Source organism: Epinephelus lanceolatus, chromosome 12, assembly GCF_041903045.1.
Source record: "Epinephelus lanceolatus isolate andai-2023 chromosome 12, ASM4190304v1, whole genome shotgun sequence".
NCBI lineage: Eukaryota > Metazoa > Chordata > Actinopteri > Perciformes > Serranidae > Epinephelus > Epinephelus lanceolatus.
In genome coordinates, this window is record NC_135745.1 from 20,821,836 (window position 1) to 20,837,994 (window position 16,159).

Sequence of the window (16,159 nt, forward strand, 5' to 3'; positions counted from 1 at the left end):
TGTTTCAGTAAAGTTCCAGTGATGACACTTCTCAGGTAAATGTGACGAGTGAAAGTTTCAATCCAGTTTGGAAGGAAACAAGATTTATTTCTCTAAAATAGAAAACCTAGTTTATATCAGTCTGTGGTTTTTATCAGCAGGTGAACATTTTTAAACTGCAGATCCTACTTAGGAACAAATCTCCTGATTTATTGATTCAACAGTGAGATCTCAATGAGGCAGAAAGAGCTTAGTAAGCAAGTGTTCACACAAGGGAACTCACCTCGTCTATATATACAGGCTCTTGTTCGGGCTCTATGGTCTCCACCTGGATGTCCTCGCTGAACTGTACTGTCTTCTTCTCTGTCTTCACTGTAGATTTCCGAATACCAGCAGATGCGTCAGCGGCAAAACAATGTAACAGCAACAATCATTTACACATTGATAAGAGGTCAGGAAACGTTAACTGGACATTCAGTAATGCTCTGATACTAGCGCAAAAGATGGGTCCCAATATCAGATGAAAATCAGAGTCACCATCTGATACAAGCTACTGACAAATCTTAAAAAAGTTAGTTTTTGTGCAGTCTGCCGTAACAATAAGCAGCAACACACAGAACGATCAAAAGCTGTCATCATGTTTGACGAGTAAAGGCATTTGACCATGCAGCAGAAATAAAAGCAAGACAGCACAACGCACACATGCAGCATGAATGTTTCGAGGGATGACACACTCGCAGAAGCATCATGCAAAAGAATATGATAAACAAGCAATGGTAGGAAAGCGTCGCAAAGCAGCAACATTTGGGTGTCATTAAGAAGCGTGACAAATTCATACCAGCTGGCAACAAAGCAAAGCTGATAACAGTGGAAACCACAAAATCTATTACACTGGATGACCGAAAAAAAAAAAAACAATATACCCCAGACCCACATTAAGTTGCTGACACATGTGAGTGCCAGGAGTACGTGAATTCTTTTCAAAACAGAAATGAGTTTCACAACTTCAATATGGAGCTCAGCTGTCCTGTATCATAACTGCACTGTGACTGGACGCTGCACAGATGTTAGAGTTTTGCTTTGCAAGAAGTGACACCAGAGGATAAACGATTTGTGGCCACACACAGTAGAATCCATTTTGGCAGCAGTGATGGAGATGTTAAATGCTTGGTGAATTAAAAAGTGCATACATCATACTATGAGACAGTGCCAAGAACATAAAAGTAGCACATGAATGGCTTATTTACAGTTCAGCAACTACAGATGACGAATGATTCTATATCAATATGGCAGACACTGAAAGATTTTGTATCAGCATCAGAAACAGAAAACATATAAGCTCTCTCTTAGAGGACGAAAGTGTCCAAAATGCTGTCAGAGAAATTTCATATGACTTCCCAAAATTACAGACAACACTGTTGCAAGTGATAAGATGTTGATCATGTTCTGTCTGTGACTCACAGCTTGATTGTGCTGTGTTATTCATATTGTTTCACCAGCCGTGTGCAAGTGATAAAGTACTTCCCACTCTAGGATCAATAAAGCAATATTGCTAATGGACTAAATGGGCTATCACAGAACTGAAGATGACATAAGTGGATACAGGATGTGTTTTGCGTGCGTGTACTCACTCATCTCAGGCTCTGCGGTGAGGTCAGCTGTGACGAAGTTAGAGGGGAACAACCCGACTCCCTGGTATGTTTCCCCCTTCCACCAGTTGGGGTCACTGAAATTGAAAAAAAAAAAAAAAAAAAGATCAAACAAAAGATTGAAATAGTTGCCTTCTCACTGCTGCATTAAAATCTCATCTTAAAGAGTCGACAGATTAAAGAGGGTTATTCTAAGCCTTAGTTTGCACAGTTGCAAACCTATTAAAACCATCAGGGTATTTTCACCAAGCTCAGAACACCACCTTGATTTCCTCAGTCCTCTGAATCCTTGCATGCTGTTTTCACCAGCTTATGATACGTGTGTGTGAAAATTCACCTATCATCCAGGATAGTGATGATTTCTCCCGACTTGAAGGTGAGCTCGTTGTCCTCAGCGGCCTCAAAGTCGTAGATGGCGCGGACTTTCCTGCCGTCGGACTTGTGTGAGGAGAGCAGGCTGGAGGTGTTTGGGTAAAGGCTCGACAGGGAGGTCTGCGGCTGCTGACGCTGCTCCTTCAGTGACAGCTCAATAGCTGCACACAACAGAGGCAGATAAGTGAAAATGTGTGTATGTCCTTGAAAGTCCTAAAATATTGCTGAACATCTGCAATGAATTAATCCAGTGTACACAGTGATTTATTCAATGCAAATAAAGAATTAAAGTTGTTAGTGAGCATGTTTTTAAGGATAATGCCTCTTCAAATACATTTCTCTGCTGACACCACAGCACGAAGAGTGTGCTCTTAACTGTCTGATCATCAGCTAAAGGCCTGCTCACCTTTGGCCAAGTCTTCTTCTTCTTTTTTGTTTGTTGAGGTGGAGGGATCCTTTGCCACTAAAGCAGGGCTTGCTTTTGCTTGCTCTGCAGCCTGTGAAGAAATGATAATCCATGCTCAGGTGAATCAACAACTAGACGAATAAAAGGTTGAGTCAGGATCTCAGTGTTTACGCAAAACAACCTCATTCCTCGATGAAAAAAACAAACATTTTTGTTAGACAGATCTTTGGCATTTTGCCTTTAATAGGCAGTGAAATATAGGAAGCTAGAGAGGGGTACACACAACAAAAGTCTTCTGCTGGAATTGAAATGGAGATGTTGCAGTTGTTTGGTATGGCTCTGACTCATCACTAATCCACCCCTAAATACAGCAATTTCAAAATTTAGCTTTCACACAGTGTATGCTGAAGCTAAAAACATTTATTTATTCCACCCAACACACCTACCTGTGACCCTACGGCTGGGAAAGTGACACCCTGCTCACGCAGATTCTTGATCATGGCTGAGATCAGACTGAGTTGGGGATCGTTGCGGAAGTCCTCTGCCCACTCCACCATCAGGGCTTTCAGCTTCTCACACACTTTGGGGTGGCCCTGGGGACAATCATTAAAAGGCACATTGTGAGAACAAGGAACTGGATGTAGTGTGAAAGAATTTTAAGCAATCGAACATAATTAATGTGGACAACTCATTTAAAAGTAAAAATGCCATCTTGTACCTTGTTTAAGACGTTACTGACTTCACTGGCAAACTCTCTGGAGCACACCTCCAAGTGGAATATCTTCCCACAGTTTGAGACACACGCACCAAGTAGCTGTAAGGACATGAGTACAAACACTTCATCAGACTCACTATTTAAAGCATAGCAAAATGTAACAAACATGTAGCACATACTGGGATATCAGAGAATGAAGCTGGTTACTCCACTAGCTCACAACTTAATGGTAGATGACAAGAAGACAACATTATGCCAATAAGCACATAACAATCACAATCACACAATCTGCTTACAGTCAATGCCTGCATGGCCACATGAGGATCCTTATGGTTCACTCTTCTCATTATAGACCGGAGACATTCTTTAGGCCTGCAGCAGAATGGTAGAAATGAAAAGTTTGTGGAGATTAAATGCTTGACAAGGACCAAAAATCAATCCAGCTTTTATGAATCAATATTTATCTTAAATTTCTCCTTATACACTTAAGGTTTAGTGTGAAGACAGCAAACTAACCCGGTGCGTGACTGCCCTATCTTATCACATATGTCCAGAATGAGGCCCCAGTCCTCAGCTGTGTTCATCTCACTGGTCGCTTTCTCTGTAGGACAGAAGCACAACAACCAGCATTAGCAGAGAAGTTACAGACTGCAAAAGCATGTTTTTCATGACTTATTCTGTTTCGATACAGAGAGGAGAGATGAGGACTTAAACACTATCAGAAATAATAAAGCTTATTGAAACAAAAATTGTAGTTAAAAGCTGTTTGCATGTGTGAGATCCTGTCCCTGGGTCTTTTTTATTTATCATATGAATAACCACAAACGTTAGAGACATACCGACACAAAAGCCCTGCAGTAAATACCATCAGATGAAGCTCATAATGTTTGGTTTGTGTTGAAACTGTCTATCATAGTGATTAAACCTGAAGTTTATTTGAGACTGCACACTGTGTTTAATTGAGAAAATACACTGAATAGTGTTTTTCAAGTGGTGGTGAGAGTTCCTCTTTGCCAGTGCAGCTTCCCTGTCTTTGACCTAAGTCACCATGATTTCTGGGACTTTTCCTCGTTCCAAATTACGTAACAGTTTTTTATGGACCAGCAGTAAATATAGTATCTAACCACTGTGTACTTGACTTGTCAAGTTCCCTCATATTTCCATAAAAAAAAATCACCAATAAAAGTTGACCTGTTACAAAGCTGATACATACTGCTATCCAACAATATGACCTGTGTGTTAAGCAGCTTTTGTAATCATTAAGTAGCCTAGACAGAGCATATGGCAAACACTGAAAAACTACAATAGGAGGCAACATGGTCACAAGCTAGAACGGGAAAAATGATGATATTGTGACGCCCAGTAGCACGGTGGGTAGAGCTGGCCTCCTATGTACATAGGCATGCATGTCATCCCCTCACTCTCCCCCTTTTATACGTAATCTGTCCTATCCAACAAAAGCATAAAAAAGCTTGTAAAATAATCTTTAAAAATATATATATATGATGTATGCTGTAGCTATTTGTTCTATATCTCTTAGTGTATCATACCATTGTGAATGATGATGCAAATCAGTATGAACGTACAGCATTATGATCATATTGCATTTAAAGTAAATTGCATTTAAGGTATTAGATTTGCTGATCTGGCCAAGAAACCAGGCATTCCTGCCAGGTTAGAAATTCATAAACAGGTTCACAGTTGTTTCATAGAACATTGACGAACATGAAGATTCATATAGAGACTGCAATATCAATATACTAATATCAAAATTGAATATTTTAACAAGTAGATGATCACCAAAACTGAGAGATATGAACAGCATGTTTACACACCAACAGACCAAACAGCTTGAAAATAACCTCTCAAGCTTATATAACACGTGACAGTCCCAACATACCTATTATAAGCTTAACCAAATAAGCGTTTACTGCCTGTTTTGAGGGCTACAGTTTCACATGGTGCTGCATGATGAGGTGTTTGTGTACTTTATCCACCTCCTGCAGCACACTGTACCGTTACATGCTAATGACGCGGTTAACCACTGAACCCAGAACAAAGAGAGAAACGGAAACACGGTGTGGATTTATGGTTTCACACACCACCGCATCCTTTTCCATATACAGCAGCTGTGAGATGGCAGGCTCATCATATTGGTTAGCAGACATACGATGGGATACAGTGAGGTGATGAGGCAGACGGCTAACGTTAGCTAACGTTACTTCAGTTGTCTGGTGACAGCATCTCTGTTTACAGCTAGCCTGACCAAAATAATCATCTTTACATGTAGTACAAAAATGAATAACACTAGCAGCGTTAACTCTTCAAATGACAACCTTTAAACGTTTAAAAAATGTTAGTTGCTGCTAGCTAGCAGCTAAATCTCCATATAATATAAGGGTGCAAGCTAGTTAGCTAACTGCTCTGTGGCTAGCATAGCGAATCACAACAAACACAGGCTAAACAGACATTTAACAGAAAATTACATTAATTACAGCTTTCCGCTCATACAGCCTGAAATATAAAGCTACAAGACAGTCATGTAGCATTATTAATACAGCTCTTCGGGTTAACATTAAAGCTACAGGCAGCTGAAGAACACAAACAAAGCTGTCTGATAAAAGCTACTTTAGCTAGCCTGCTAGCAATAGCCTCCAGTTGTGATTACTCACCAACATCTTGGTCAAATGGGTTGGTCGCGAAGAGAGGCATTGCTGGTGTGTTGACAACAACAGATTTCACCTTCCCCTGTTATTTACTTTCCCTCTTTTGTCTTATTTCATACAGTACGCACGCATAGTAACGACAACTTCATGAATGTCAAATGTAGCTGTCTCTATTCTACACAGTCACTCCTTCGCCAGACGGCAACAAGCGAGGCATGCTGGGTAATTGAAGCAGACATTCGCGTGTTGACTAAACTGCTGTCATGTCGCGCGCAGAATAAACTGCTGAAAGAAACTACAAGTTAATATTCACAGTCACGCGGCTGTCAAAGCGTCTGCACCGACTATACACTACAGAAAATGAACCACAAGCTACAAAATGCCCTAAAGAAGTAACATGTCATCATCAGGTGATGATGGTCACGTGATATTATCTCACCGCGTCTGATACAAAGTCCTTTTAATAAACTCCTCATGTGAGTTAAATCTTTCCCCCAGTAGTTACAGCTAATTTCTGTGTGTGAATAAATCCATTCTCATTGGTATTATGGTGATAGTGAAAAAAAAATCTGTCATAAATCCATAAATAAAGCCATTACCTGTTTTAATAAGTCATTTTTTTGTAAGACAGAGATCAGTTCCTTTTAGAAATGTTCAAAAGAAGGTAATGTACCTTAGCCACATTTATTTTGTCTTTAATTATCTATGTAAATATAAATCCTGCACCCTATACTGTGGGGCAGGAGTGTCCAAACTTTCTTGAATGTATGCCAGATTAGATAATGTGAAAACACCTGGGGGCAAGCTGCTTCTTGCATCATAGTATTGAACAAAAATCCCATAGGCCTATATATTGAGGATTTATACTTCTGCCTTGAATCAACGCAGCACCCATGGTGTAGGCTCTGTCTCGACATAGAGCCTTTGATGTAGCATGACATGCACCTCCCCAGAAAAGTAACTAAAAGTAACTACTACTACCTGGAGGCAATGCAGACCTCTTGTCTATTTTTGTAAGCTGAAACCATTTCCCTCAGTGGAAACAAAGCTTTTATTTATTTTCATTTCACAGATAAGAAAGAGTAAATTGTAAAGACAATAATGCCTCCACAAAAATAGCATTTTAAGTCTCGTGTGTGATTTATCCTGGCTTCATATGAGCAGAGGAATCTCCACTAGTCACTAGGCTAATTTATACAATGTAAAATGCCATAGGCTTGTGCTAATAACGTTAGCATGTTGTATTAGTTTGGAAAACGTGTTTAGTATAAGACAGTTGTTTTGTCAGTGAACCTTGTGAGCTGCAATGGAGCCGAATTTTTAAGGTTACCTTTGTTAAATGTTGCTGTTGTCCCTGGCCTCATATGAGTAGAGGAAAATTCCGCTAGCCGCAAGGCTAATTAGGCTTGTGCTAAAAACATTAGCATGTTGTATTTGTGGGGAAAATGTGTCCAGATAAAGACAAGTGCTTTGTCTGTGAATGCTGTGAGTTATAGTGACGCTGATTTGTGTACTTGTGTTTGAAATTATCTCTATTAAGCCATGTTGTGTGTGTTTTGAATCAACTAAACTTTACAGCATTTCACAGAAAGCCCACCACTGACTAGTGTTTTTGTGGTGTAATTGCAGAGTGACACAGACCCACCACCGAACAAGTAAAAATGCTCACAACGGCGTACGCCATGTGCGTAGGCTACGGCATAGAGCTGATGCACATGTATAAATCCTGCTTAAAAGAGACAAACACAACTGTTTCTCTGCTCCTCACTGCCAACTTAACACTTGTTTCTTTGTTTGTTTGCTTGTGTACATCTGTTTATGAAAACACACTAGTTCCGCCTGCTTAGTTACTACTTGGTGCACATCTTCAAACTATGATAGTCGTGTCGTCATGAGGTGTACATAAAAAAGCAAAGTGATGTTGCTTGATTAATCAATATTGCCTTTGTTGTTTTGTTTGTTTGTTTGAACCATCGCATCACAAGGTGGCAGGAACAATTAAAATACATATTTAAGTGTTTGAAATATATGAGAATTGTACTGCTATTTTAAATCTCTTTTAATCTTGTTTTGTTTGAGCTCTGATGTCTGACTGTTGTACACTTGACTTCATTATTAAAATAAAAAGTAAACAAATGTATGTAAGCCTGATATCAGAACTGTATCATTCAGTTTCCTTTCTTCTTTAGTTTCTGTAGAAAGATAAATGGCTTTTCATGCCCTATCACCTAAATGCATCTATAGCAATCAATCATAGGACAAAAAGCACTGACTCCACACACAGTTTCTTTCCCAGTTTATTGTGATCCATAGGAATTTGGCAATTTAATTAAGGCATAATGAGTCTTGAGCCAGATTACAAACTGCTACTCAGTCCTTAAGCATGATATGAATTGGAGAAGGTCAATCATACAACAATAACAACCGATTATGCAAATTATAAACATGTAACATATTTCACATATCGTATTTGGCATAATGAACAAATCATCGTACGATGGCTACATTACAAAAAATGTACATATTGTTTATTTGTGCCTCAAACTGTATAAAATTCATACTGGCAGTCTAAAGTTTAAGAAATACTGTCCTTCATAAAACAGCAGCACTGCTCACAACGAGCATCTATTCTCAAAAAGGAAAAAAGAAAGAAAATGATATTGATTTTCGAGTTGGTATAAAGGTGAAATTTACACTAGCTTTGCTTCTGTTTATTATCTGAGCCTGCAGTCATTTGCTGATGGTGAGACGGTGCTTTTCATTTTCCCAGGAGCTTATTTCTTAGTGAAGTATTTGACGGTATAAAAATAGTTCCACTTTATTAAAAAGATAATCCTCTGATATAGATTTTTTTGTAAGTGTAAAGATTTAAAAGGCAGCAAAGGAATAAAACAATATGAAATTCAATCCGAACCCACAATGTATCTCCTATTATGAAATATTATTTACAGATACACCTGTACAACAGCGGCTGCCCAAAATAATGACTAAGTACAGCCTAAATAAATCCCTACATTCTCATGTTTCCTTCAGTACAAACGTTAATCAATACAATAGTAGGCTGGCTCTGTGCATGCTCTGTCTTCTGCACCATACTGTGTTGTAAAGTGCCTTTCAGACAAAGATCAGTCCGAGTCTCAGTGATGCCTGACTGAGCTAGCGTTAGCAGAGTCCTCTAGTCATCTAGAGCTCCTCCTCATGTCCTTCATTATCCTCACATCTTCATCCTCAACTTCGGCCTTTTCACCTCTCTCCCACAGACAGCTCACACTGTCTTAGATGGATGCTATAAAACTGGAACTTTCGCTGTGAAGAGATCAACAAAAATATAGTTACATTTTGACATCTTTTTGAAGGGCTTATGGGCTGCTATATTAACAGTTATAGCAATAGCAATTAAATGACTAAATATGTTAATCTGCAAGATTATTATAATGATGGAAAAACTACACAGGTGCTCAGAATCATTAAAAAGGTTGAACATCTCCACCCTGACAGCTGAGTAAACTCTCCTGGTGAGGACTGTAATATGTTATATGAACCAAAGCTTCAGAGCAAGAAGACCTTTAGCTGAGATTATTTTGTTATTGGGCACATATACTCCTGTTTTAGCTATATTTGCTTGAAACAACAGTGCCCAGCTGGTTTAAGGACATTACATATCTGTGACTCAAGATTTACATCTTGAGTAGGAATGAATGGATATAGATTATAGAAGGTACTGACGGTCAGAGGCACGTTCACAGATGAAGCCGATGCGGTCAGTGCAGTAGAAATCATTCCAGTTGGCATTATGGATAAGGCCAGCACAGTCCTCGCCATCTTCATGGCCATGGGTCCAGTTATCTGGCTGTCCAGGCTTCCACTTTCTAAAAGCAACAACATGAACAACATTTTTTAAAGTTCAAGCATCATACAAAGTGTTTGTTAGTTAAGCGGGTTTTGTACTTGCCATAGCGTACGCTATTGTGACCATTTATACTTTTTTATATTTGATGTATAGTTGTATATTTTTTGTATATTGTATATTCTACTTCTTGCCTAAATTTGAGTACTTGGGACAATTCTGGTACATTGAGAGCAAGTCTACCAGAGTCAAATTCCTTGTATGTGCACATGTACTTTGCGAATAAAGCTGATTCTGATTGTGCGGTGGTGTGTCTGTGTCACTCTGCAGTGACATCTCCAAAACACTAGTCAGCGGTGGGGTTTCTGTGAAGTGCTGTAAAGTTTAATTGATTCAAAACATGCCTATAACATACATTACACATGGGTTAGCAGTGACAAGTTCAAACCCAAGTACACAAATCAGCTTCACTATAAGCAGGATTCACAGACATTTGTCTTTATCTGAACACATTTTCCCCACCAATACAACATGCTAACGTTATTAGCACAAGCCTATGGCATTTTACATTGTATAAATTAGCCTAGCGGCTAGCGGACTCTCCCGCTTCTCACATGAAACCAGGGACAACAGCAACATCTAACAAAGGTATCGTTACAAAATTTGGCTCCATTACAACTCACAACTGTCTTATACTAAACACATTTTCCAAACAAATACAACATGCTAATGTTATTAGCACAAGCTTATGGTATTTTACATTGTATACATTAGCCTAGCGTCAAGCGGAGATTTTGCTCTGCTCATATGAACCCAGGATAAATCCTGACGTGTAAATCCCTGAAGGATAAATCACACACAAGACTTAAAATAAGATAGAATGCTATTTTTGTGGAGACTTTATTGTCTTCACAATTTATTGTTTCTTATCTGTGAAATAAAAATAATTAACAGCTTAGTTTCCACTGAGGGAAATGGTTTCAGCTTACAAAAATAGACAGGAGGTCTGCGTTGCCGCGACCTGTAGTTACATTTCTGGGGAGGTGCACATCAGGCTACAGTGTAAGGTATGGCATGGGCTCTATGTCGATGCAAAGCCTACGCTATAGGTACATCGTCAATTCAATGCAGAAGTATAAATGCCGCATTACATTCATAGAAGCCTGTTGTTTTGGACGGAATGAATCAAGGACAAAGTCATAAAGCACTAAAAAGCATATATTCCATTTGCTTAATAACAGCTTTATACAGTTTTTGTAAAACCAAATTGGCAGGTTTACTCACTTGAAAACAGGTAAGGTTCCATCCACCCATTTCCAGACATTTTCCTCCTCCCTGTCAGTGAGGCCCAGCCAGAAATAGCCTTTGCCCGCAATTGCATCTCTCACAAATTGCTATGGATACAAGAGCAAAGCATATTTTATAAGATGATTAGTTCAGCAGAAAAAAAGTATGTGATTTTATGTTATTTTTTACAAAACAGTTAAAATTATACTGAATATACTGAAGTATCTATCAGGGGGTTAATTCCATTTACCTGTTCCTCATTGTCGTTAATAATAAGCATTAGAGATGATATGTTAGCACAAAACTGCTTGGCCTCGTCAAAGTTGAGCCTCTGAGAACCAGAGGAGAAGTAATAGCAGCTGTCTCCAAATTTTCTGAAGTCGGGAGGGCAACCTGGAACTGATCATTTACAGGATATTACAATAAACAATGTAAGCAAAATCACATGTCTAGAATTTGTAAAAATGTACTGACAGTGGGTCACAAATCCATTTTCTACCCTTAAGTAATCTTTGAACTCACCAGGCACTGGAGCAGCAGCAGCAGAGGGCTGGATCTGCTGGGACACAGAGCCTTGTGGTTGCGCTGCTGGTTTGGGTTGAGATGGTTTGGGAGGCTGAGGTGGTTTGGGGGGTTGAGGTTGTTTGGGGGATTGAGGTGGTTTGGGGGGTTGAGGTGGTTTAGGAGGCTGTGGTGGTTTGGGGGTTGCAAGAACCTTAGTGGGCTGAGTGGGCTGAGGAGGCTTTGGAAGCGGAGGTGCAGGCGCAGGTAGCCCTGGTAGCCCTGGAGGACCGGGAGGACCAATGGGTCCAACAGGCCCACGAGGCCCCTCGAGCCCTGCAGGTCCTGCTGCTCCTCTGGGCCCCTGTGGCCCTTGTGGTCCTGGCAACCCTGACAGTCCATCCCTACCAGGAATCCCTGGCACCCCAGGGTCACCTTTTTCCCCAGGGTTTCCAGGTCGACCTCCAGACCCCCTTGATCCTTTAGCCCCTGGAAGACCTCGAGACCCAGCGGCACCCTTTGGACCTGTCGCACCTGTTGGTCCAAGAGCACCTTTCTCTCCTTTGGGTCCCACCACCCCTGGCATCCCTTTGTCTCCCTTGTCACCCTTTTGTCCTGTCTGGCCCACTGGCCCCTGGGGACCCTTGTCCCCCCTGGGGCCCCTTGGACCTGGTGGACCTGAAACATAATAAAAGCAGATGAGTGTTTCGGAATTAGAGACTGTATACAGATTACATGACAGCTCCCCAAAAGTGAAGCCAAAACATCTTGACTACCCCCTGGTGGCTGGCTGCAGTAGAGGTCATAAACCCTGCCCCCTCCATGTTAGCGGATGGGACATGGGCCAAACTAAAAACTCAAAGTATAGATCAAATTTTTCCTGTGACACTGCAGCTATTCATTCATCATCATTATTATTATTATTATTATTATTATTAAACACCCATGTTTTTCTGTGTTTCTGGGGGCGGTCAAGCATGCTTTGGCCCAGCTCAGGAGAAGGTCTATCTTGAGTGTGACTTGGCACAACTCGTCACGTTGGAACTGGTAATGAGCATGCAAATCAGTGTGGTATGGACTGACTTGGCGTGACTAAAAGTTCCAATGAAAAAGCCTGAAAGTCCATTCTTCACTTTCCTTTTTACTCAAGTTGGGTCTCCACCAACTCTCAGGGGAAATATCTGGCTATAAATGTTACACTCTCTTCACTAGCTTGTCTGTAACTATGTCTGTCAGCTTTAATATTAGTGCGGACTTAAGAAGATTTCCAGTTGGTCCTAGTTAAACAGAAAGCACCCTGACTCAAGTGAAGCATTACACTGACGCTTCCTGCACCTCATTCACATTAGAATACAGATATTAAAACCATGTTCTGTTCTGTTTGGGATGGGGTATCGTATCGCCCATCTCTGATGAGATCGGAGGGGGCTAGGCTTAGGGCAAAGAGGTGATGGTTAGGGCTAGTACTGGCCAATCTCAGACTTTGTCATTTTCAGTTTTTGGATGAATAAAGCTACTGAAAGCATACTGTGTACATAAACATAAGCAGAATAGCTGAATCGCTCGTGTTGACATCATATATCAATGTTACTGGGATGCCCAAGAACATCTATACCATCTAATACAAGAACATGTTGGTGCAAATAGCATTATTGGCTTTGGGTGCTTAGAGCATCTGCCATAATGTTTTGCAAAGATGGTTTCTGTCAGTTTAGGTAATTTTTTTCATGCTGATGTATGTTCAAGGGTTCATTTTTTTCTGGAAAGCTAAGTTTAAGTTATTTGATGCTATTAAAGGAGGTTTGAAGTCATGATAGACAGCTGTGTTTGCCAGATAAGTGCCTGTGATCCATGATGCTGCTCATGATTGGTCCAATGGCAGGAACTTGATACCACAGAGATCGCTACTACGGCCAAAATTTGGAGAGCCATCAGATAATGAGAGATACTCTGAATTAACTTCAGATTTTAAAAACAGGTGTAAACATTTTTATCAAAGGAAAAAGAAGCAGGGGAGATTTGTAAATGTACTTGCTATGTTAGTACATTTGGACATGTGCGGCATATGTATATTGTTTATGACATAATCAAATCAAACCAATGAATCATCTGATCTGATCTGAAACAGTTTTCACCATTATTCTTACCCTGCAGGATGGTGAAGTTGGTGATGAGCTGTGAGTGCTTGCTGTCCACCAGCTTCATCTCCTCCATCACCATGGAGAGGTTACTGACCTCTTTGTCCAACCTGGCCGCCAGCTCATCTTGCTGGGTGCGCAGCTCTTTGCTGTCTGCATTGGCCTCTGTCACACTGGTATTCAGCCCCACTATCAGATCTGAATGTCGCATCACTGTCTCAGCGCAAAACCTCAGGCCGTTTAGGTCGGAGCTGATGGCGCCTAGGATCTGCGCGGTGAAACTCAAGTTTCCAGACACACGGTCCATGTCATTCTCCTGTCTGTCCAATCGTGCCTCCATCTCATCAAACTTAGATGAGGTGGTGTTATCGTGATCTCTCTGGTGGTCCATCAGTTCATGCAGGCTCTGGCCATGCTCCTCACTAACAGCTGAGGTGTTCTGGATTTGGCTGGCTAGTGTGCTGAGCTGAGTCCCCAAATCATCCAGAGCTTCTCCATTGGAACGGGCCATGGCCGAGTTGTTGGCTGCCAAAACCTGGAGGTTCTGGACCTTTTCTTTTAGCCACTCTGTGTCAGAGCGTGTCTGTTTGGCTGTTTGCTGCAGTCCCTGATAGTCATTCTTCAGTTTCTGCACCGCCTGGCCCGCATCTTCGACCGTCTTCTGCAGCGTGCTGAGCAGACTGCGCTGCTGGGACTGGGTGATGTTTAGTGCACTGATACTGACCTGGGTCTCGCTTTGCACTTTGACCTGGCCCTGTATCTCTGACTGAAGCCATGCGGTGTCTGTCTGGAGGCTGTCAATCATGTCACCGTAGGAGGCCAAGGTCTGGTTGACTCCACGTAGTGAGGCTTCATTGCTTTGCAAAAAATTCTGCAGGGAGATGTGGCCATTTTGCATGTCGTCTCCTGTGAGCTGAAGCTCATCCAGCACATCCCTGTTTCTGGTTGCCCTGAGGGCAATATCATTCAGTTTGTTCTGTAAGGCCTCCAGATCTGACTTGAAAGTCTTGATGTCACTTGTGGCATTAACCGACTTTTCTCCTGTCTGATCATCTGAAGAGGTGACACACAAAAAATTCTGTTAGTAGAAAATGTTTGTGTTCACAGCCTTAAACCTATGTACAGTACTGTGCAAACATTTCAGGCAGGTGTGAAAAAATGCTGTAAAGGAAGAATGCCTTTAAAAATATAAAGTTTAATTGTCGATTTACAAAATGCAAAGTGAGCGAACAGAATAAACATCTAAATCAAATCAATATTTGGTGTGACCATCCTTTGCCTTCTAAACAGCATCAGTTCTTCTAGGTACACTTGCACATACTCAGGGATATTGAAGAATCACAGTCAGGTGTATGTTTACCCAATTAAAGCATACAGGTGCTAATGATCATCAATTTCATATGTAGGTTGAAACACAGTCATTAACTGAAACAGAGACAGCTGTGTGAGGCTTAAAACTGGGTGAGGAACAGCTAGACTCTGCTACCAAGATGAGGTTGTGGATGACAGTTTCATGTCACAGGTCGCAAACCATGACAAGACTTAGCACAGCAACAAGACACAAGGTAGTTATACTGCATCAGCAAGGTCTCTCCCAGGCAAAGATTTCAAAGCAGACTAAGGTTTCAAGATGTGCTGTTCAAGCTCTTTTGAAGAAGCACAAAAAACAGGTAATGTAGAGGATTGTAGACGCGGTGGTTGGCCAAGGAAACTTAGTACAGCAGATGAAAGACACATTATGCTTGTGATGTCAAGCAGTGTCATCAGCTCAGAACTAGCAGAAACCCAGGTGTACCCAGGTACACCCATCTACGGTTCAGAGAAGTCTGGCCAGAAGTGGTCTTCATGGAAGAATTGCAGCCAGAAAGCCTAACCTCCGATGTGGAAACAAGGCAAAGCAACTAAACTATGCACAGTGGTGCAGAAAAATGGCAGCACACGCTCTTGTTTGAAATATTTGGCTGTAGCAGAAGGCCGTTTGATGGAGAGTGGTACAATAATGAGTGTCTGCAGGCGCCAGTGAAGCATGGTGGAGGTTCCTTACAAGTCTGGGGCTGCACTTCTGCAAACTGAGTTGGGGATTGGGTTAGGATTAATGGTGTCCACAGTGCTGAGAAATACAGGCAGATACTTATCCATTATGCAATACAATCAGGGAGGCATTTGATGGGCCCCAAATATATTCTTTATCTTTATTCAAATTAGTTTATTCAACAACCCTAAACATACAGCCAATGTCACTCTTCAGCATAAAGAAGAACAAGGAGTCCTGGAAGTGATGGTATGGCCCCCACAAAGCCCTGATCTCAACATCATCGAGTCTGTCTGGGATTACATGAAAAGACAGAGGGATTTGAGGCAGTCTACATCTGTTAGATCTGTTAGTTAGTTAGTTCTCCAAGATGTTTTGAACAACATACCTGCCGAGTTCCTTAAAAAATTGTGTGCAAGTGTACCCAGAAGAACTGATGCTGTTTTGAAGGCAAAGGGTGGTCACACCAAATATTGATTTGATGTAGATTTTTCTTTTGTTTTCTCACTTTGCATTTTGTAAATCCTGCCTAAAACTTTGGGGCAGTACTGTATATATTTATAATCT

At 41.0% G+C, this 16,159-nt stretch overlaps 1 protein-coding gene across 1 annotated transcript in view; it reads right to left on the reverse strand.

Annotated features, from left to right (window-relative positions):
- LOC117272143 (collectin-12-like) overlaps positions 1 to 16,159 on the reverse strand; it is a 66,269-nt gene that overhangs the window by 5,466 nt on the left and 44,644 nt on the right. Inside the window, exons 5-19 of the mRNA XM_033650897.2 lie at positions 13,570 to 14,613; positions 11,444 to 12,100; positions 11,172 to 11,320; positions 10,919 to 11,028; positions 9,514 to 9,656; positions 9,089 to 9,093; positions 5,794 to 5,869; positions 3,638 to 3,722; positions 3,418 to 3,493; positions 3,125 to 3,220; positions 2,853 to 2,999; positions 2,407 to 2,497; positions 1,966 to 2,161; positions 1,611 to 1,705; positions 263 to 351 (exon numbers count right to left, since the gene is read on the reverse strand). Of these exons, the coding sequence (XP_033506788.2) occupies positions 263 to 351; positions 1,611 to 1,705; positions 1,966 to 2,161; positions 2,407 to 2,497; positions 2,853 to 2,999; positions 3,125 to 3,220; positions 3,418 to 3,493; positions 3,638 to 3,722; positions 5,794 to 5,869; positions 9,089 to 9,093; positions 9,514 to 9,656; positions 10,919 to 11,028; positions 11,172 to 11,320; positions 11,444 to 12,100; positions 13,570 to 14,613 (3,059 nt within the window). The remainder of the gene's footprint in view (positions 1 to 262; positions 352 to 1,610; positions 1,706 to 1,965; positions 2,162 to 2,406; positions 2,498 to 2,852; positions 3,000 to 3,124; positions 3,221 to 3,417; positions 3,494 to 3,637; positions 3,723 to 5,793; positions 5,870 to 9,088; positions 9,094 to 9,513; positions 9,657 to 10,918; positions 11,029 to 11,171; positions 11,321 to 11,443; positions 12,101 to 13,569; positions 14,614 to 16,159) is intronic.